The sequence below is a fragment of the Podarcis pityusensis genome (assembly GCF_964106645.2).
Source record: "Podarcis pityusensis genome assembly, chromosome: 7".
NCBI lineage: Eukaryota > Metazoa > Chordata > Lepidosauria > Squamata > Lacertidae > Podarcis > Podarcis pityusensis.
The window spans coordinates 47,469,773-47,491,865 of NC_138031.1; the positions used below are offsets into that span (position 1 = coordinate 47,469,773).

At 40.5% G+C, this 22,093-nt stretch overlaps 1 protein-coding gene across 1 annotated transcript in view; it reads left to right on the plus strand.

Moving 5' to 3' along the window:
- The first annotated feature begins 253 nt into the window (after positions 1 to 253).
- Positions 254 to 22,093, plus strand: part of EMILIN2 (elastin microfibril interfacer 2) — a 32,766-nt gene continuing 10,926 nt past the window's right edge. Inside the window, exons 1-4 of the mRNA XM_081013073.1 lie at positions 254 to 888; positions 4,781 to 4,903; positions 12,760 to 12,935; positions 15,680 to 17,575. Coding sequence (XP_080869199.1) covers positions 770 to 888; positions 4,781 to 4,903; positions 12,760 to 12,935; positions 15,680 to 17,575 — 2,314 coding nt within the window. The 5' untranslated portion in view covers positions 254 to 769. The remainder of the gene's footprint in view (positions 889 to 4,780; positions 4,904 to 12,759; positions 12,936 to 15,679; positions 17,576 to 22,093) is intronic.

Here is a 22,093-nt window from a genome sequence, read left to right on the forward strand (position 1 = left end):
TTGGCCTAAGTAAGCAGCCTTCCTTTATTAAGCAATTTTTTTGGGGGGGGGGGAACGCTTGCTGAGTTGCGTAAGATTGTTCTTGGAAAAGAAGAAGGCTCCGCCGAATGGAAAGAAAAGCGGGGAGAGAAGGAGCAGCGGCCGCCAGAGGAGATTCTTCTGTCTGTAGCTCACAATGGCGCACGTGCCTTTCTCTCGGAGGTCACGCAGGGCAGAAAGGGGGAGAGGAGCCCTCGAGGAGGGGAGGGGGGTCAGCGCGCGAGTCTGTCGAGAGTCCCAGAACACCCGCGTGCAGCGGGAAGCCCCTCGCCGCGAGCCCGGTTCCTTAGTCGTCTATTCCATCCTCTCTGCCCCCCGAAGTGAGTGGTTGAGCCCGCCGCGTCCAGGGCAAGAGCGGGGAAAAGAGGAAGGGGGCTGCTGCGCCGCTGTTTGGCCAGGGGAGATGTTTGTGAGGCGAGGAGGCGGCTAAGTCATCCTTCGGCTCGGGGTGTGCGAGCCGGAGGGCGGAAACTTGGGAAGAACTAAGCGGGGCGGGGAGCGGGGGGTTGAGGAGTCTTCCGTCAGTGAAGGAGCTGAAGTGGAGAAGCTGAAGCGAGAAGCGGAGTTCGCGGCGGAGCCAAAGAGGGGCGACGTAATAAGGAGCTAAACAGGCAAAGAAGGCGGAAAGGGGTCTCAGGAGAGAGAAGAAGTCTTCAGGACGGAGGCTGAGCTGTGGGACGTCTCTCCTCGCGCCCCGCGAGCCGGTGGCGCGCCAGCTGTGGCGGGCAGCATGGAGCTGCTCCCGAAGCCCCTCAGGTGGACTGTGCTGCTGCTTCTCCTGTCTCTGTCCGGCTGCCTCGGCCAGACCGCGCCGCACTTGCGCCCCAGTCGGCCGGGCGTCAGGAACAAGTAAGTGCCCGCCTCGGCCTCTCTCCGCGCTAGCTTGGGCTCCCCTCAAACTCCGCTCTCGGGCCCTTGACGAAATGCTCCCCACCCCCCGGGAAAAGTGAGCCACAGGGCCGAGAGCGGCAAGCTGCCTGCAAATGGGCAAGCTGGAGCAAAGTGAAACGGCCGGGGAAGAGGGAATTGGTGGGGGTCTGGCGTGTCCAGGGAATCCCCTCATCTTTGCGGCTGCGAAGCTCTGATGAGAGTTTAGGTTGAGTTCCCAGCACATGGTCGGTCTTCAGTCCCAGCAGAGAACAGAATTGGATGTTCCACAACCGGGGTGGGGTGGGTGTAATCTGTATTACTTGAGATGGTTGGAGCTCTTTCTGCAGTGCTTGATATGTGACCAGTGTTAGAAACTCAGAAGGATAAGCTAGGTGCCAAATGGCTCCGCTTAAACCAAGGTTACAGTCGCCAAAACAGAATTCCTACTTGCCATTTTGGGGCAAGAAGACAGCTCTAAAGTCTTATTTTTCAAATGATGGACTGACTGTGAATGATTATCAGTTAAACATCAGATGACAACCTTCAGCTAGCTTAACAACTTTGAGAACATAAAGAAGAAGTCAGTTTATCCAGGGACAGTTCACACATTTATTGGTCTATTCCAACCTCTTTTTCTTAATGGTGACATGGACCATAACGTAAGAGTGTTCTTCACAGCTGAGAGCAGGGCAATAGGGTGGGGTAAGCTACAATAACAGGTCCTGCACAGGCTGCGTAAAAAAAGCATTTTGGTTCCCGAAATTCATTTTGATTGTGCAGATAAAATATAATTGACAGAATTCTACAGGATGTGTTATTAGTGTGTGATGTGTATTAGTGGGCATCTTCACTTGGTTGCAGGTGACAGGTACAAAATGCACCTGTTGCCTGGCTGATTTTGAACACTGTGTCTCTATTATTATTTCTTTTGAAGATTTACAGCTTGCCTTGGATCATGACCTTCAAGGCTTCTTACCACTAGTTGCAGTTATTTAAACAGAAAACACTTCACATTGACAACCTCACAACCATACATGTATAACTCAGCAGGCCTTAGTTCTCCAGCTGATAGTTAGGGTCAGACTCTGAAGTTAATTATCTTCTTGTAGGCAGTGGACTTTTAGATGGTAATATTGCCAGCCCTGCTGCATTTAGGCATCCTTTGGGATTTCCACCCCATAGTACTGCCATGTGGACCCTACAGATTAAAGCCATAATGTGCTTCTCTTCAGTTTAGCCAGGGCAATTTGCAGTTGAATCCGATAGCTATTTCTAGCGGGGAGTGGGAGGAAACTAGGTTTCCACAGTTGCTCCTTCTTTGGCCAACTGATGGGCAAGCCCTTGTTGTGGTGTTCTTCCTGGGAGGCTGCTGTGGACTGGAGGAGGGCACTTTCCCAATGTCAGTATTAAATGAAGATCCAACTGCAAGCTCACTCAGATTCTTTACATGGAATTGGGGAGGGGGGAATATTCTCCTTTGCCTCAGGCAGCAAATGTATTGGACCAGCTCTGCTGACAAAATGTAGGTAAGACATTTTTCAAAGGCTGTGTCTGCATGTGCCTTATTTGGTTGGCTACTTGAGCACTGGGTGACATAACAATACACACAATTTGCGTGTGTTGGGCATGGACAAGTTGAGCACAGACTAGATACCAAAGGATAAACAGCTTGGGGGGGGTGGGTTCAGGCTCCATAGTTCAGAGATCCGGTCTACTTGTGCCACACCAATTCTGTTTTTGGTACTTACTTGTGACCCCTTTTTGTGACTAGTAACAGCAGAAAGAGATTTGTTTCTTTTTAGTAATTGTCTCTTCCACCCATGTAGCACTAAATCGTATTGTTAAATGAAGCTCCTCAATCCTCAAGCAGTGAGTAGTTTAGGGGGTATCAATGAAGAGTTTAGTTTCTTCCAGATAGAAAAAGCACTGGAGAGTTATGCTGCCTTTGTAGTGTTTTATTTATTTTATTTATTTATTCAAGTAGAGGGAGACTTTTAGAAGTAAACAGTTTAAAACAGGCAGACAACTCACTGACCCTTCATCTGATTTCTGGACAATTTCAGCTTGGAATCCCTACTGTCTTTCCCCTGCCCTCATCTAGTCTATCTAAACCTAAAACTCTATCTCCAAACCCGCACTGCCAACTCCTCTGCACACATGTCTCTGCAAAAGGACTGGACTCAGACTTCATCCTAACCATTAGCTCCTTTTGAAGAAATATCAATTGAAAATCACTGTTAGCAAGCAATCACCCAAACAGCATTCACCTTAAAAGGTGATCTAGTCCCTCTAAAAGCTCTAGAGAGCCTATAGCTCACCCTGGAAAAGATGATAAAGGAACATAAATTGAAAACATTCAAGATGATTCATAGTTACTCATTTCCATATTTACAAATGCATTTCTTTCTCCAGTCAGTATAACCATCCCCGGTAAATTATTCACTCTCTAAACAGCATTATTCCTTTCCAGAATACAGACTGCATTCACAGTTTACAGAACAAAGAGACTTAACAGCAAAGTTATATTCCCAGGTTTTTAAATACTTTCTGGTTCCATTATATTGTTTACAAAGAACAAAACAAAATGACCATCATTTTATCCTCTACACAAAACTGTAGATTCAGGCTTCGCTTCATGCTTCCATAAAGACAAGGCAGTTTGTTTCTTGTTCTTTTCAAGCATGGTATAATTTCCTTAAATATAACTGAATCTCACTAAGTCCTCAATATTTAGCCAATTTTTAAATGATGCCTGGGGTTTCACTAACATGAGTAAAGCAAGGATGAATTAATGTGCCTTAGAACCAGGAAGTAAAACTGCAAGTGTAAAGCAAGCATTAATGCAGCTCCCTTACGAACAAGTCTCTAAAACAAGTTTGGATTTCCCTCCAGCTTCCATTTAGACTCTTATCAATTGCTTGTGCACATGCAACTTACAGCATACTCTCCATCTTCAAATCCCAATTGCCAACTGCATATGACTTTGCAAAAACTCTGAAGTCCGACCGCACTCTGCAGATAACTTGCTCATTCAGGAAAAAATATATCCTAACCTTTAAATTCCCTCTGTAGACAGCTGATCATCCATCATAAGCAATCTATTTAGCAACAAAGGGTTGGTCACCCAAGTGTCCTACTACCAAAGAGATGGAAAAGACCAAAGGAGGCCATTTAGCCCAGTCCCTTCTCACAAGGCCAGAGAACATGGTTGATTCCTTAACATCCAAAGTTATCCACCCCAGATTCAGTATTCTGTGGCTTCAGTTTAATGTTAAGCAGCCAGTACCACATTTGTGTTCTAACATCAAGCACCTCCTAATTGCTTCATAATAAACTATATTGCTGGGCTGGGATGTGCATTTAGTCATTTAAAGTATCTGCATTTGTTCATATAGGAAGAACAGAGCAGAAAGAAGAGTGTACTACCACACCCTGGGTTCAAACACAATCCTTGTCAGTTTGATATGAGATGCTTTTATTCCTCCATTTCAGCCTCTATTCTGTAGTCACCAGCTATATTTAGTGAGAATATAAGTTTTAACTTGGTGCATTTTATTCTTTTAAAGTAAGCCAGGTATTTTTGAATACTCAAGTTCCACAGTAGCATTCCAAGAGACTACTTTTGTTACATCTCCTTACAGCTTTGAAATTGGCTTTACAACCCGTAAATGTATTAGGTTAATAATAATAATAATAATAATAATAATAATAATAATAATCAGATAATTTCAAGTCTGTCTTCTCTGTCTCTTGAATGGAATCTTTGTGGTTGTATATTTGACCCAGAGAAATGGCTAATAACTTTCACTGTTTGATGGCTTAACAGTGTGTCTGTCCTGTTCTTGTCTCCCTCTCTTCTTCTCCCCTGCAGGAACTGGTGTGCCTACATCGTGAACAAGAATGTGACCTGCTCAGTGCTGGATGGCACAGAGAGTTTTGTTCAAGTTCAGTACTCCTGTGCCTGGAACCAGATCCCCTGCCCACATGCTCCTGTGTAAGTAACAAAGGGAGACAAGGAGGAGACTGAGTGGGTGGGGAAGTATTTGGTCATCTTTCCAGCAGTGAGGTATTCCCATATGTAGGCAGAAAAATCCTCTGCTTCATCTCACAACTTAGTACGGCTGTGGAATTCTTCACGTTTCACCATGTGGGTACTTCAGGAGGATGTGCACCATTTTCTAACATCTGATTTCTAAGCCATAGTATAAGCTGAACAGAGCTTGTTCTTTTTATTGCAAACATGAGGCAGCTGCAACTAATTAGAGCCATGTTGACTCTTCTGTCAACAGATAATACAAGTCACCGTACATTATTCAGACAAAAGAAGGAAATTGCAAAAACATTACCCTAGCATAACTACTTTGGGGTTGGCATCAGTTAAGAATTATTTTTTTAAAACTCTGATTAAAGTTGAAGCAATTAGTACCTCAATTTTTGTGGCAGCTCTGTGAACACCTGCTGCTGAGTACAATTACATTCCTTGGCCTACAATCACCTGCAGGCTCTAGTCATGCAGAGCAGTCATAAACTTTGCTGTAAATCAGTGCAGGTCCTCTTCTTTGAAATGCCTGGGTGGAAGCCAAAATGTTCCAGCAATTTTGAGCCCGTAATTTTTTGCAGTGTGTGCTGCCCTGTGATCCACATGGACAAAAGGAATATAAATAAGGGCTATAATGTTGGTGAACAGAATATACAGCCGTTTAAGTGGCTATTTGAATAGGCCGTCTCAGCAAACCAGCTAACTTTAGGAGATGTTGCCAGGTGCGCAAAAATGTATTCCATCACCTGCTCTCAGAATGGTGACAATTTGAAGGTCTGGACAATATTTTACTCCCTCACAATCTGAGAAAACCTAGCAATTCAGATGCTCAAAGCCCTGACTCTGTGTTGCTTGATGGTCTAGAATGCTTACACTCAAGCTACAAGCTTCTGGGCTATATAGTTTATTTCGTAAGGGAGGAGGAGCATGTGGAAATCTTCCAGAATAGTGTATTGGCTTTCATGAAACTACCCTGGAATAAGTTGTAAAGATTTGAAACTATCATCTTGTGTTAAATGAAAATCAGGTGCCTTGGAAATCTAGATATCTTTGCCAATGTATGTATGTCTGCATCTGGAAGAATGCTGTGAGTATTCCCGCCCCCTGCCCCCAGCAAATTTGCTGTTACTATTTCTTCAGAATCATGTGATAAGAGGCGCGTGATTAGTCACCTCCTCGGGTGTGTCAATTATGGCTTTACATTCTGATAGTAGTCAAAGACGGGACGCGGGTGGCGCTGTGGTCTAAACCACTGAGCCCCTTGGGCTTGCCTATCAGAAGGTTGGTGGTTCGAATCCCCACGACGGGGTGAGCTCCGGCTGCTTGGTCCCAGCTCCTGTCAACCTAGCAGTTCGAAAGCATGCCAAAAAGTGCAAGTATATAAATAGATACCGCTCCGGCGGGAAGGTAAACAGCGTTTCCATGCGCTGCTCTGATTTCGGTGCTCCATTGTGCCAGAAGTAGCTTAGTCATGCTGGCCACGTGACCTGGAAAAACTATCTGCGGACAAACGCTGGCTCCCTCTGCCTGTAAAGTGGGATGAGTGCCGCAATCCTAGTCGTCTGCAACTGGACTTAACTGTCTGAGGTCCTTTACCTTTTTTTTTTTTTAGTAGTCAAAGACATCCTAACAAGTTATGTAGTGCAATCCTATACAAGTCAACTTGTAAGTAAATCCTGCTGTATGCATTGGGGCATACTCCCCAGTATGTTTGTTTAGAGCTGTAACTATTGATCAGCGTTTTTGTTTTGTGTGCTTGAATTTTGCAGCACAAATGCTTTTGGCAAAAAAGTAGCTTGCCTTTGCCAAAAAAGAAGCTTACATTCAACTAAACATTGACAACATCAGCTTAATTAGAGGAAGCTGTGGTGAGATGTTCTCTCTGTAATGTTCCCTGTTGATTCTTTTCATAGTATCTTTACTTAATTGACCACTTTATAATACTTTAAAGAGAGAAAGAGGAAGATTGGATTAGGCTGACTGATGAGAGGTTCAGTCTCTCTTTCTATGCACCCATTGGGAGTAGTTCCACTTAACACAGTAGGACTTACTTACAAATAAGTATGCATGTGTTTGCATTGTGAATTAATAAAACAGCTAGGGTGGCCTAAGCAGGTACCTTCACTGGCCTGAGAGAGACCAGCATGTGGTTACAGCTATGGCAAAAAGGTCCCTCCCATGTCTTTCTAAGCAGAAAAACCATGTGGTTGATAGGGCTGCCTACCAGGTTAATCCTACTAGGAAGACTCTCTATCTATTGTTATGAGGCCTAACAAGAAGTCTCAGTAGGACTGCCTTGAATGGCCATCTGAGCATGCTCAGAGCTGTTTCTGGAAGCCACGCCTCAAAGCCCATTCTTTGTAGCTAGCCAGGAGAAGGGTGCAGTGGCTAGTTTGAGCAGCTTGTGTTTTTAAACGAATATTCATCAAGAGAGAGCAATAGTGGACAGTGAGTATCTTTTTATAATATCGATTTTTAAATCATTTTTGGGAATGGGCAAGGAGAAATGGTTGGTGGCTTCTATGTGTGTTGTAACTTTCAGCACTTGTGTATTATTGGAACTCTAATGTTTGTACATAGGCTTGAGATGTATGGATGTTTTGATGTTTTGTATTCCTGTTTTTCTTTAGGTTTTAAAAATCGCTGTGCTGCTTGGTTGGCTACTGTGAGAACAGGATGCTGGACTAGATGGGCCTTTGGCCTGATCCAGTTGCTGATCCTGAACTACTGTGGTGATTATATACCATGGTGGATATGTGTGTTACATTATTAAATACAAACAAAGGTTTGGTGAGACTGATGCACTCTGTGCATGCTCATTCTATTTTTTTCTGAGGCTTATAGTTCCTAATCATGTCTCCTCTACTCAAGTCTGTGAAAGCAAGGTGTGGTTTGTGAGGAGCAGTTGGCGTGCCCTTAATCTGCATCACATTTTAATTGGATAGAATATTGACTGTACATTTCCCTTCTCAGTAAGCCAATTGGCAAGAGCCTTCTTGTCTATACCTTTGGAAAACAAGCACACCAGTGGCTCTGAAGACTTAAGTTTACAATCTTCCTCTCTTGTCACTGGCTGTTTGGGTACAGTACTAATATTCTTTTAATCAAAGGGGCAGTCAGCTATTTTATAGGTGCCAACTATTTGTATAATTGCAATGCTTAGGTTCCACAGTAGCTTTGCAAGGGAGGAGGATGGGGAGAAAATCAGAAGAACTTGGACACACCCCTGGGATCACTCATTCTCCACACCCCTGAGACACCCTAGCAGCCCTACTATGTGTAGTGGGCATCAGCTGCTGCTGGGTAGCAGTAATACACAGAGCCCTAATCTGTATAAGGATGTTCATCAATGCATGCATTGTATGGGCTTAAATGTCTTGAGATAAAAATGGCTCAGGCGGAATAAATGCAGAAATCTGTCCTAAGCTGAAAACTTGCATCATATGTAGACAATACTTTTAAGTCTAGACAATCTTTGTTTTGCACATGGGTTATATTCTTTTTTTTTTTAATGATATTTATTGAGGTTTCCAAAGAACACATCAATAAAAAATTAAAAAGAAAAAGAAAAATACACAATTCAAAAATACACAATACATAATCAAAAAAAAAAAAAAAACAAAAAACAAAAGACAAAAAAGAAAACAGTTAAAAACAATACCACCTTTTCATCTCCATTTTTAAATTTACTTATTTTCTGGACCTCCTCATACCTCCCTCTTTTGTATTCCAGTTCAAATTGTTTGTCCAGCAATTTCTTTCCCTCTTTTTTAATCCCAATCTTTAATCTTAATATAATATAACATTAAATTTTACCTCTTAAGAACCAAATTTCCATTTCCTTTCACTTTTAATAATCCTAATCCTTAATCTTGATCTATATATCACTTAAAAACCTGTATAGCTAGAAGCCACTTATTTTCAATCCAACATCACTCTAACATTCTTTAATTTTGCAATGTTTCTGCAGATAATCTTTGAATTTCTTCCAATCTTCCTCCACCGACTCTTCTCCCTGGTCACGGATTCTGCCAGTCATTTCCGCCAGTTCCATATAGTCCACACATGGGTTATATTCTGGACCCCCACATACGTCAGCGGGCCCCACATAAAGCATTCTGCCCCGTCCCCATTCTGCTCTTTTAGTAATGTTTTCAGGTCACTTCTGGATTCATCGCAGTGTGTGTGTGTGTGTGCATTTCCATCGGTCATTGCCGGTAGCCTAAAATTTGTTCCAGTAAATTTAAGAGTAAAAAATGGTTTTGGATGTCTCAAAAATATTTACAAAAGGAGCACTGCTGTTGCATAATCAGGAATGACTCCTGGATGTGCCCAGGGAAAGGTTTTTCTGTAGAGGCCCTATCTTGCTGACCTCATGGGGAATGCTGCAGAAGGACAGTGTATTGGAAACAAAAAGAAGTTATCAGTGATCCTTAGTATTTTGGCATGTTTGATAGTGTCAGTTTGCTGGATGAGATGAACTTTTCTGGCCATGTATCATTGACCTAGAATTGCCCGTTTTTGTCTGTAAACAGTGAACAATAGACTCTTTCTCATCTATGGGTTGCAAAGGGGTATATTTATTTCATACAACATTCATAATTGACTGCATAATTTCAGAAAAACTCAGTATGAATGTTTGATCTTTGATAATACTTGATGGGAGTTTTAAACAAGCTCTTTGTTGTATTCATTCCTAGACAAATGCACAAATAATGTTAAAACTCTCTATATTTCATAATGCAATGTAGTGTACCTCCAGGCGAATAGAAACAACATATTTCCAGTGCTGCAGAGCATAAAGCACATATTCTCATGGTCCAGAACCTATCAAACTTCTTCTGTCTTCTGGTAACATCTTGTGGCTCCTGCTAGGGTATTGACATGGGAAATAATATAAAATACAGTTGTACCTTGTATCCTGGGTGGCGATGTTTCTATTTTGCTTAATGTATGTAGGGTTTGGTGTCAGCCTGTGCAGGTTCTCTGCTGTTCATTTGTGTTTCTTTGGTGGTGTGAGAGGTTGGGGTTGGCCTAGGGTGTGGTTGGTTGTTTGTGATTGGCTGTGGTGATCTTTGTTTTCGTGTGTGAGTGGTGTGGGTGTGTGTTTTGGATCAGGTTAGCCATATTGATTTGTATGCTGTTGGTGGATTATTGACATTGTCTTGTTGGGCTGTGTATGTGATAAAGGGGAGCCATACCGGGGTAAAGGTGTCTTTATGCAAATTTGTATCTTCTGGTAGCCTCCTATTTGTTGATCTGTAAATGGCCATGCTATTAAAAATGTCTCCTTGTTTAAAAAGTTTATTTTCTTTTATTTTCATGTGAATCAACCTGGAGCTTATCTGCAGAGTCATTTTGAAAAGTCTTGACCAGTGACCCACCATCTCTGGATGTAATGCATTTTCCAGACCTTCCTTCATGACTCATTTGTCAGGTTTTCCCATTCTTATTGTGTTAAACTAAGTCCCTTCAAAAAAAGGGAAACTATTGCCAGAAACTATTTTGATGACAGGCTTAATCCAGTAAATGGATTTCTAATTAGCAAGGAAGAGGGAGGAGAGGAACATGTGGAATAAAGGTGCTTTGGAAGGTTAAAGGCAAGAAGTGTACTTTGAAAATGGCATCACTGTGTGGCAAGGAAGAAAGGCCAAGAGCCTGCCTAAAGTTTTCTGTTTGTTTCTATGGACCTGAATATGTGGGTATATGTTACCAGCCTATGCTATGATATACAAAGGTGCAGGGAGTGAGGGAAGAAGTCCTCTAAGAATACAAATGCAGGTGAGCACTACTTTCTTGTTTTGCGTTTTTAGGACTCAGAGGTAGTCATGTATCACAATTCTCCATCTTTCTGTTAGTATGCATTACTATAATAGAAGAATGAAAAGATTTGTGTTAATGCTAGCAACAGACATGCTGAACAAGTCAGCTTAGGTTTGAACCCAACAGATTGCCATCAGATGATTTCAGTAGGACTTTGTACGTGTTCTTGATTTCAGGAAGGCAGCTTCAATTCTTATTTCCCAATAAATGAAAATGCAGGTGATAGCTATTATGAGTTCAAGCACTTCTTCGAACTAATTAATTCATTGATGTTTATGAAACATTTAGGAAATGGTTGGAAATCCCCAAGTGACTTCAAAGGCAAATTTTGTCTTTCTTTCTGTAGCAAGATTTAGGAAGCAACCTTCGGAAATCTGAGCATTTTAGATGGTGCAGTACAGTGGTACCTCCGGTTACAGACACTTCAGGTTACAGACGCTTCAGGTTACAGACTCTGCTAACCCAGAAATAGTACCTCGGGTTAAGAACTTTGCTTCAGGATGAGAACAGAAATCACGCAGCGGCAGCAACGGGAGGTCCCATTAGCTAAAGTGGTACCTCAGGTTAAGAACAGTTTCAGGTTAAGAACGGACCTCCAGAACGAATTAAGTTCTTAACCCGAGGTACCACTGTATTTGGGTTTGTGAGTGTTTAGCTTCTTGTTCTGCATAGCTAATAACAGAGAATCAGCTGAATCCCATGAGGAGCAAATGATTTCATTGTTGGAGAATTTTTAACTGCTGTGGATTCAACAGTAACAAATAGATGAAAATAAGGGAGTGGTACTAAGAGCTTCAACTGTTATGTAACATAGAATATTTCTACTTGTCTTCTACAATGGACCATTGTAATCCTGGTAGCCTGGTAATCTAGCCATACTCCTTAGCCTTCTTTCTTTATGCAATCTGCAATCAAAGTTAGAGCTATGTCAATCAATAAAGCTCTATAGATCATAATAACTGAACTTATGACTACTAACTGTAGTTAATGGCAAAGCACTGGTTATAAAACGTGGGTCTTTCTACTTCAGTGGACCACAATTAAGGTTGAACCTGATTATAATTTGTTATTTTGATGTTGTTACTGCAATTGGAAAATAAATAAAAACATTAATATAAAAATGTTAACTAAAGAATGGAAGTTACTTAAAACAATTTCAGTGAATTAATACAACAAACATCTTTAAATATCAAAATGTTTTATTTATCAAACTTTGAATTGCGTTGGGGCAAAGATACCACAGTTGCAATGTGGGCACAGAATAATGCATGTGAATCAGATTTACTAGGCCTAATTCAAAGCAGTTAAGTACTGTTAGGGTTGGAATATCTCTTTAATGACTTTAAATCACTTCAAAGTGGTCACTGCTGTCTCTAGCAGTGACTTCAAAGAATACTCATCCTAGCTAAATTGCTTTCACAGTAATAAGTAGTTAGACATACATAAGAGAACAGGGAGGAAACAGGATAGTCATGGGTGGGCAGGATATTATATTTTCCCACTCTCCCCCTACTCATTACAGGGATTGTTTATATAGCTCTCTAATGACTTTAAATCTCTTAAAAGTAGTCATTGTTGTCCTCCTACATGGACAAAAATGGAATGATTTATTATTGTTTAATATGGAGGAATTGTTGCTGAAGTTGATATGTTTGATTAGAGAAAAACTATTGCTGACATTTATTGATAATAGTTAGAGAACCCCTTTTGGACCTTTTGGGTGAAAAGGAAAATGAATGAATTTGAGACATTTGGATCTAAAGATTGGGGAAATATTGCTTAACAGAAAGTCGTACAGTTGGATGTCATGCTAGAGTGACTGTTTTGAATAATTTCTTTTATATAACTGACAGGTGGAAAATCAGAAGTCCCTTTTATTTTTATTTCTTCTTTTTATTTTTTATTTTGCTTTGTTTGAAAGAACCCCGCCCCCCAATAAAGATCACCATAATATGTTAATGCTACCATTTTCATTTTATTTATTGCAGGTATCGTACAAGTTTCAGACCTAAATATAAAATAACATATAAGACAGTAACAGAATTGGAATGGAGATGTTGCCCTGGATACATGGGTATAGATTGCAAAGAAGGCACACCACAAAAGCCAAGGTCTGCTGTTTACCCAGCACAGCTACCAGCAGATGACATGAAGCCAAGCTTGGGTAATTCTTTTCTTTGAATTTTGGTATGCATGTCCCTGCCCATAATTTTTCTTTTTGCTATGTTTGACACAGCACTTGCAGTCCAGAGTGTTTTATTTATTTCTCTGCCATTTATCAGTCTCATTAACCCTTTGAGGTAGGTTTTTGAGGGCCCAGTCAAAGATCCATCTCACGTGTACCCAAAAAATCTGATCTGGAGGGTGCCCCAAGCTTGCAGAGCTGTTTTTTAGGGTCTAGGAGGTTGTGGAGGAGACAGGAGAGGAAGAGCAAGCATAGCTGCATGGACAGAAGTCCATGGAGCTGCAGTATTGGATATGCATCATTGTATATATTTTTAAAAAACCAATATTTTTAAAGAACAGTCTGTTAACCATATTGATAACATGGCAGTAACTATAAAGTTTTATTAAAGCAAATGGACTGATGGCGATCTGTTGGGTTCAAACCTAAGTTGACTGTTGTAGTATAGTATTATAGCAGTATAGCAAATTAACAGTATTGGGTTATAACACTTTACTTTCCTTTCATTAAAAAAGCCCTGAAAGCATTTCAGCAATAATTTAAAAAATGATTTTTTAAAAAAGGCTTTTTCTACACAAAAGGTGGTAAACATATATCATCAGTCCTGGAAGTATTCCAAGCTAAACCCCTAGCACAGTTATTATATGGGGCTCAGATTTGGACAGGCACTCACCTTTGATCTATGGAAGCTGTCCAATTAAAGTTCTTAAGGCAAATTTTCCCTGTACCACCCTGTGTCCCAAACACATCATTCTGCCTAGAGGCTTATCTTCCCTTGGTAGAATTATGGATTTGGCATAGGACACTTAACTATTGGCTTCGCCTAAACTTAAATCTCTCCGGTCTAATATCCCTAGTGCTGCAAAATTATCACAAGAGTGCCTGGACTAAAATTGTCTATCAAAAACTTCACTCTTGTGGTTTATCACCACAACAGCTACTCACTTTGGGTTTTAGCAAAGCAAACAGTCAAATTTGTCAGTGCCTAAATGATATCGAGCATCAGAACAACTTGGTCACAATAAGGAAATTTTGCCCATGGTATGACAATTTTCCACCTACCCATTTTGACTCTCTGGCACCCTATCTGCATAACCTAGCAATTCTAAAATATAGACATGCTTTTACTCTCACGAGATTGAATGTATTGCCCTCAGCTGTATTTGAGAGACTATTCTAACAGATTCCACACGAAAAACGCTTATGTCCCTGTGGAAATGGCAGTACCGAATCGGTGGCGCATGCCCTTCTGGCGCATGCCACTCTTTATAAAGACTTGAGGAGTGAGGTTATCACCCCTCTTTTATTGTCCATTCCAGGTCGCCCAGCCACTGCCACAGTGTCCTTTCTCTTGGCAGATCAAGATGAGCAGGTGACAGCAAGGTTTTTAGCTGGGGCAATTAGAATAGGATCCACTATTTGACTATTGACTCAAAACCCTAAAATGTATTTTATATAATTAACTTTTTTCCTATTCTTTGTGTATCGTATTGTTGTATATCATGTTGTTTTACTGCTATGGCCAATGGCTGACACAAATAAAGATCCATTCATTCATTCATAAATGGTGTGTGTGTGATGAAATGGCATTCACCACAAGAGTTATAATGAATATGTGCTGAACTTAAAATGGCCTCACCCCAGCAGTGTGTGGGCAGAACATAGGATGCATTACTGCCAATAGTGTAGAGATTTAATTCCAATTTCATTTGCAGCTTACAACAAAAGAACAGTGACTTGGTAGTGCTGGGGCCACCCTTTTGGAAGCAGCTGTTAGTGCCCATGAGCTTATTTCATATTTACAAGTTCAGTGATATTTTCAGAATGTTGTATGGAATGATTCTGTATTATAAGAATATGAGGGTTTTTTTTAATGCTAGTGCTTGTCACTAACTTGATAAGTTAGTGATGACTTTTAAGTTACTTTGTGGAAACAGAGCCTAGAACCAAGAGCTGGGTGGGGGCTGTTTATGCAGGTGAACATGCTTTTTTCTGCACTAGAAGCTTTTGCTGGTCTTTCTTTCTTTCTTTCTTTCTGAACATATTCCATTTGGCAAGGCCAGTTGTAATATTCAGTTTGGATGAATTGGGGCTGGTTTTCCTTGATGTCATGTTGCAGGCATTTCTCCTTCATTGTCAGGAAAATGTTCAGGATTTAGGTGCAGTGGCCAATTTGCACAGCTGTAGCAAAAGATAATCAGTTTGATATGCAATATCCGCCCAAAGTACTGTGCATATTTCAGTATTTGAAAGGGCAGCTTAGGTTGCTTCCCTGTATAAGCTTTTTTTGTGCTGACTCCCATGAAAGTACAGAATGATGGACTTGGGTCATAGTGAGATCAGCACAGATGATGCAGTCTCAAATCAGTATCATATTTTGTGTGTGCATTGATTCTCATATTCCTAGTTTGGTGGAGTAGTGGGGAATCTAACCCTTCACATATTGCTGGGCTACAACTCCCATTATCCTTGACCACTGGGCATCTTGACAAGGACTGATGAGAGTTAGATTTTAACAAAATCCATCATCAGACTTCCTACCCTTGTATTAAAGCATAGAGCCAAATATAAAAGAAGTAATTCACTTTGAAGGAAAAACATGGGGGGGTGAGAAAGTTGTAAAGATTTATCCCTCTGAACCATCTAAGTCAGTTTGGGGTTTTGTAACTTCAAGTTTAGTTTCAAATGCTGTTTCCACATTTTTCTTTCTTTTCTTTCTGCAGACACTAATCTGAAGCAAGAACAGCAGGACTCACAGGATAAAAGAATTCAGCTCCTTGAGGATGAAGTATTCCGCCTTACACAGACTGTGCTAGAGCTTCAGTCCTCCTTAACAGGTGTGAATGAAAACCTAAAGCTTTCTGTTCAAGAAGATGCAAGTCGGATGCTTGTATCATGGTTGAACAACCTTCATGACCGTCCAGAGCCTGACAGTACGGCTGAGGGCGAAACAAAGAAAATTCATGTGTTTGGAAATAAAGACCAAAAGGAACCTGGAATAGAAAATATAAAATCTGAACCAACAGAAGATGGATTGAAGGACAAAGATGACAAGGTGGAAGAAGGGAAAGGGAAAGCAAATGGTTATGAAGCACAATTAAAACAGCTCCAAGAAGCCGCCCAAGGCCCAACCGTAATGATGCCGAGTAGCCAGTTGTATCAGCAGTACATTGATGCTAGGTTTGAAGATCTGAGACAGGAGATTTTGGAAGGATTTGAGAAGAAAATGGCAGATCTGAAAAATTCCTGTGAGTACAAACTGATGGATATTCAACAACATTGTGATGATCATGAAGCCAGCTGCCAAGGAATAAGGGAACTTATTGGAGAGAAAGAAAATGACATCAGAAAGGAGATAAAACATCTTCAGACTCTTATCCAAGCACCATCAAACCACTCAGTTTGTTGCAGTAATGCTGAAACTGATGCTTTTGGACAGCAGCTAAAACATTTGGGTGAGAAGATTGACAGAACTGCAGAAGCAAATAGGATTTTAAATGCCAGAATAGATAATGAAATGAAATACATAGCCACTCCATATCTGGAAGGCAACTTTGATGCAAAATGGGAGGAAGTGGAAGCCAGGATCAATGTTACAGAGAGAAATGCTGAACAACACTGCTTTTACATTGAAGAAACTCTTCGTGGCGTTATAGCTACTGAAGTAGATGAAGCGAGAGACATATTTGACAAAAAGCTTCAGGCACTGGAAAACCGTCTGAGTGCTACTTTTCTAGATGTTACTAATATCACAAATCCAGATGAGAGAAATGTTGATCTATTATCAATTTTGCATAGCAATTCAGGGTCTAGAAATGAACACTTTGTCTCTGAAATAAATATTGTGAAGAACAAACTGCAAGATATTGAAAACCTTTGCAGGCAGAAATGCCAGCCGGTATCACACAATGTGGAGGGCCTCCAGAGAGACATAGAAAACTGCAACAGTAAATATGATGTGTTGTTTTTGAAAACAGAGGGTAATTCTGGTCTTTTAAAATCCTTAAATGGCTCTTTAAGCGAGAAATTTAATTTAATTAAAGGCAGCCAACGTGACATTCAGAAGCTTCAAAAGGATTTACGAATTATTCGTTATGGTCTGAATGCTATTGATAAAAATGTTAAGAAACTTCAGGGTGGTTTGAGCAGCTGCAATGAACAACTTCTAGGTATCAATTCTACTTGTGAAAAGGTACAACTTGATGCTTTCAGAAAGGTAGATGAAATACAGAAAACAGTGGGCAATCAAACTCACCCAGACAGTAATTGTTGTAATGACTTAAAGGATAGGATGGAACAGTTAAGCACGAAGCTATATTATAACCTGAACAAATGCCAAGAGAAATTGCCTGGTGTCTCTGATATGGAGGGTAGAGTGTCCAGTGTTGAAAAAACCTGCAGCAAACTAGATCAAGTGTCTAGCAGCCTCCAAAGGATAAGGGAGGGATTAAACAAACATGTCTCCAGTCTTTGGAACTGTGTCAATAAGATGAACAGAACTATAATTTCCCATTCTAAAGATATTTCTGGACTCAAGAATTCATCCCAGCAGTTCCACAGCCAGTTCCACAAATTCACCATTGACCTCCAGAATCTGATGAAAACTAAACCTGCTACATGTAAGTTAGCCTCCCTCTTTCTAGATGCTAATTTTTAATTTTAAACAAGGTGACAACAGGGGTAAGCTAAACAGATTTTAAAATAACAATGTACATCATGGAGAGCAGACGGAATTGTGTTCATATTTTTACTTTCTACCTTTGTTTTTTAAATGTGGTTTACTGAAATCAAACATTTGGGGAGAATCCAATTTGAGCCAAATGCTGTACAATTTTTCTCTATACAACACGACATCACTTTATAGTAATACTGTTTTTTACAAGTTCTTGATCGGAATGTTTATGATGCATTAATTGAATCTATGAATCTAAATGTTTCTTTAACTATTTCTGGATATTCATATTCATGAAATGTTGCGTGCAAACGGACAGAGAGCACCATTCTTTGCTCATGTACAGAGTGTTCAGGCTCAGACATGATCTCGCCCTACTTTCTGGGCAAACACAGCCGTGTGTGTGTGTGTGTGTGTGTGTGTGTATTTAGAGAACAGCTGATAGTGCTGAAGTGAATCCCTTCTGCCCTACTGAATGAGACAAAAGCTCCTAAATTCAGCACAGCTGGGCATCCCTTCAGGCAGATCTGTAGTAAAGAGTTATGGTATCCCTTAGCTTTTAGAGTCCAGTAGTGCAGAACTGTATAACTCTGCCCTGCCCTGCTCATTTCACAACTGACACCACACAAGCTGTTGTGAAATAAGCTGCCATATTACAGTTGTTAGAATATTCAGTCAGATCTGAAGCGAAGTGCTTGCATCATAGGGCAAGCACACCGTCAGAGCATAGTGAGGAATCTGTCAAAACATTGCAGGCAGTGGAACTCCTAAATAGGAATGTAATTCCTCTGCACCCAGAGAAAATTTCCTTATGCCCCAAACATGTCACATATCTCCCTGACAGCATCCTTTGCATTTGGGACCAGATCCCCTACTCTGCACCAAGTTATGAATGTGAAAAAATGTGAGTGTATTTGTCTTGTTAGTATTTCTTCAGGTTTCATTTAAATGAGGCATATAATATTATTTCGTAATTTATATAAATAGATGTCTCATGTGTTGGCACAAGCATATCCATTCTGCACTATCTGTCTCATCCATGGCCTAGGCTGCCTATAAATATTCTTGATTATTTTTTTTAAGCCATGGGTGGGGGACCTGGGGCCCTCCAGATTTTGCTGGACTCCCATCTGTCACAAACAGCATGGCATTGGTTAGGGATGATGGAAGTTGTAGTTTAGCAGTATCCGGAGAGTCACAGGTTCTCCATACTTGCTTTAAATCTTGGAGAATCAGAGTAGAAGGTTCCTGTACAGTCATAATTTTTTTTGTTTTTTTAAAAAAACTTGCTACACAGTAGAACAAACAAATGCAAGAAAAGAAAAATGTGCTGGAATTAGACTCTAGTTCCCGTTTACAGAGATGTGGAAGACAGCCTTGGGTCAATTGACCCTTTACTTAGTTCTCTTTTCCCTCATATAAAAACTATGCAAGACACTCTCTTTTAAAGTTTAAATGGCATATAATTTTTACTTAGTGTACTTGCAGTTTCAGATTAAATATACAATGCATGTGGATGTTTCTTAAATTGCTAAAACCTCTTACACAGATTAAACTGTTACAGGGTAACTGACTCTGAGGCAGACAGCAGCACAATGTCACATAACCTGCTGCTCTAACTGCCATAACTGTACCAACTGCTATAACTGCCACAGGGTGTATGACATCACAGAGTTCTACAGCTCTTGCAATTAACCCTTTGCATATGCATTTTGGATGTTATCACCCCACAAAATGAAGTACTGTTTGCATTTCCAAAGTATACGCCATTTTGAAACTGTGAGGCAGCCTTTCCCCATCTGGTGCCCTTCAGATAAACCTGCACTACAATTCCCATCATCCTTAACTGTTGGCTTCTTCTAGCCCAGGGAAGTGGTGTAGTACAGTATGTGAGATGTTGATCTGCTACTTGCCTGGACAGAATTGCTACCCAACTCAAGCTCAGAAGTGTAGGGTCTACATTTGTAGTTTTCCTTTCCAAGTATATATGACTGCAAGGAAACATCCAGCCCAATATGTGCATGCTGTTTGCTTTGAATGAAAGCCTACTACATTAAATGATGCTTGTGCCAGTTAGTGTGCAAAGGATTTCAGACTTACAAAGCAAATATGTTTCAGAAAGTTTTGAGATGAAATGACAGCTGATACTGAAAATTGAGTAAGGATTCTTGGAGTACAAATAAACGAACTGTACTAGGAAATCTCTGATAAAGTTTTTCAGAGGGGTAGCCATGTTAGCAGCAAAAATGACAAAGTGTATTGTGGCACCTTAAAGACCAATGGATCTTGTCCTACTTGTGTATATGTGAGTTTGTGTCTGTCACCTTGGGAATCAACTTGAAAAACAAAGCAGATGGTTCTCTGTGTCTGAATATCATTAAGTCAAACTGAAGCGTTCAGTATATGGCTGCAATAAACTGCATCTGAATGGGCAACCTTTAATCTTACATAAGTTAGTTTTAACCTCAAGCATAGGTTTATGAAAATATCTGACAATGTATTATATGACTTAAATGATTGCACTTCAGTTTGGCAGGCTCAAACCATAATTGTCTTCTTTTGATAATAATTTTCGTACTGATTATCAAATAAAACCTGTTAAATAATATATTCCAGTTGGAAATTCAAGCAGGGAAAAGGTGTGCTAATTTGCAGCCAAGAATATTCTAGCTTTGGCATCAGTTTTTACTTTAAGCAACATGGAGCCAAGGACATTTTTAATGAGTCAGTCCAGATGTATGTTGATGGGTTGCTGCTGTATAAGCCATGGGCCAAATCCTTATTTGGTTCTTAACTTATTCAGTGCTTCCCTGAAAGGTAGTGGGGTGCTTGCTTGGACACAGAAAGAATATTCAGTGCATTATGGACATCCTCCAACAGCATTAGAATGTCAGAGCCTACTCAAGATGAGCAATTTTGTCCTAGGATCAAACTTACTGTCAACTTCTCCAGTAGCTCACAACACAAAATTGCAACGAGGCCATCTTAAATTGGTAAAATACTAATACCAGCAGGGATCCACAGCACAATAAAGGTATTTGTGTTATCTTCTGATCATGCCTGGGCCATAAAACAGCATGGAGAGTTGTGTCCAATATAGTAAAGGCAAAGGGTGGAAGCAATGGTGACATTCACCTGAATTACATGGTATATGTGGCAACCATTTTATGCATATCCAATTGGCATTCAACTCATAGGTCCTTTTGGACCTGGAAGAGGTCAGGACAGGGCGGGGAAAGGTGTAACAGGGCAGAGCAGACTTATGTGCACTCCAGTGACGTTCGCGGGGGCCAGGAACGGAACCCCATGCAAAATGGTTGTAGGCGTTACCAGAGGGCCATGATCCAACCATAACAGGAGTGTCTCCCATGCTGTTCTGATAACAAATGAAATGGGCTACAATTGAGGTAGAGAAAGTTAGGAAAACCATCAATGCGTCTTGGTGTTCCTTCTGCAAATAGGACTGCATTAGAGGAACCTAAGTCTAGGATCCTACTGCTGTTAAATTTTCCTTTATGCTCTCTTTATTGAATTCATCTGTAATGCTGGAAATGGATGGACATTGAACTTTGATGGAGGATAAAATTACAATTGGTTGATTGCCTAGTACTGTTACAGATTTTAGTTTTATTACTAACTTAGACTTCCTAGTATCCCTGCTTTGCATGAACCAAAGTGTAGAATCTGATGAAACCACTAATCATAATGAAAAAGAATATTTAATTAGGAACAGAAGGTAAGATGGCTGTGAAATTCTGCAGTCTGTTGGAGGAGTAGCCAATGTGGTGCCCTCCAGATGTTGTTGGAGTATAACACTCATCAGCCCTAGTCAGCATGGCCAGTGGTCAGCTGAAGGCCAGCATCTGGATGGCACTTGTTGGGTACCCCTGGGCTAGAGGTTTTTGGTTTTTTTAAGGCGGTATAGTGGAACAAGGTTTTATGGATAAATGTGCGCCTGAATTGTTTCTACTGCATGTTAGAGATTTTCTCTTGCAAAGCATGGCATATGCTTTGCTGATGTGGGGCATAGTTTTGGATTAACTGTTGCTAACTCAAGTCATTAATCTTCTATATTTTGTATAAATGGAATAGGTGAATCACTGGCTTTTAGTTTTGTCCCCTGTTCTAGTTTCTTCTTAAAGGAAATCGTATTTTTTCACTCACAAAAAAAGTCAACAATTTTGATTTTAGCACAGTTTTCTTTGTACCTCGCATACCACATCACATTAATAAAAGTTGTGGGCCAAGAAACAGAGGTTTAAATCTGAAGGTAGCTTATCTCATGGCCTGGCATCTGACCAGAAAGCAAAGAATGACGTTACTTGGCATGTTGCCTCCTTTGGTGTCATCATTTTAAGTTGCCAATAGTAAATAAAGAACTATGAACACTGCTGAAAAAAGATGGTTCCCTGGGGATATTCTATTTTCAAATGCAACAATGATCTAAGTGCAGTTCGCCTTTCCA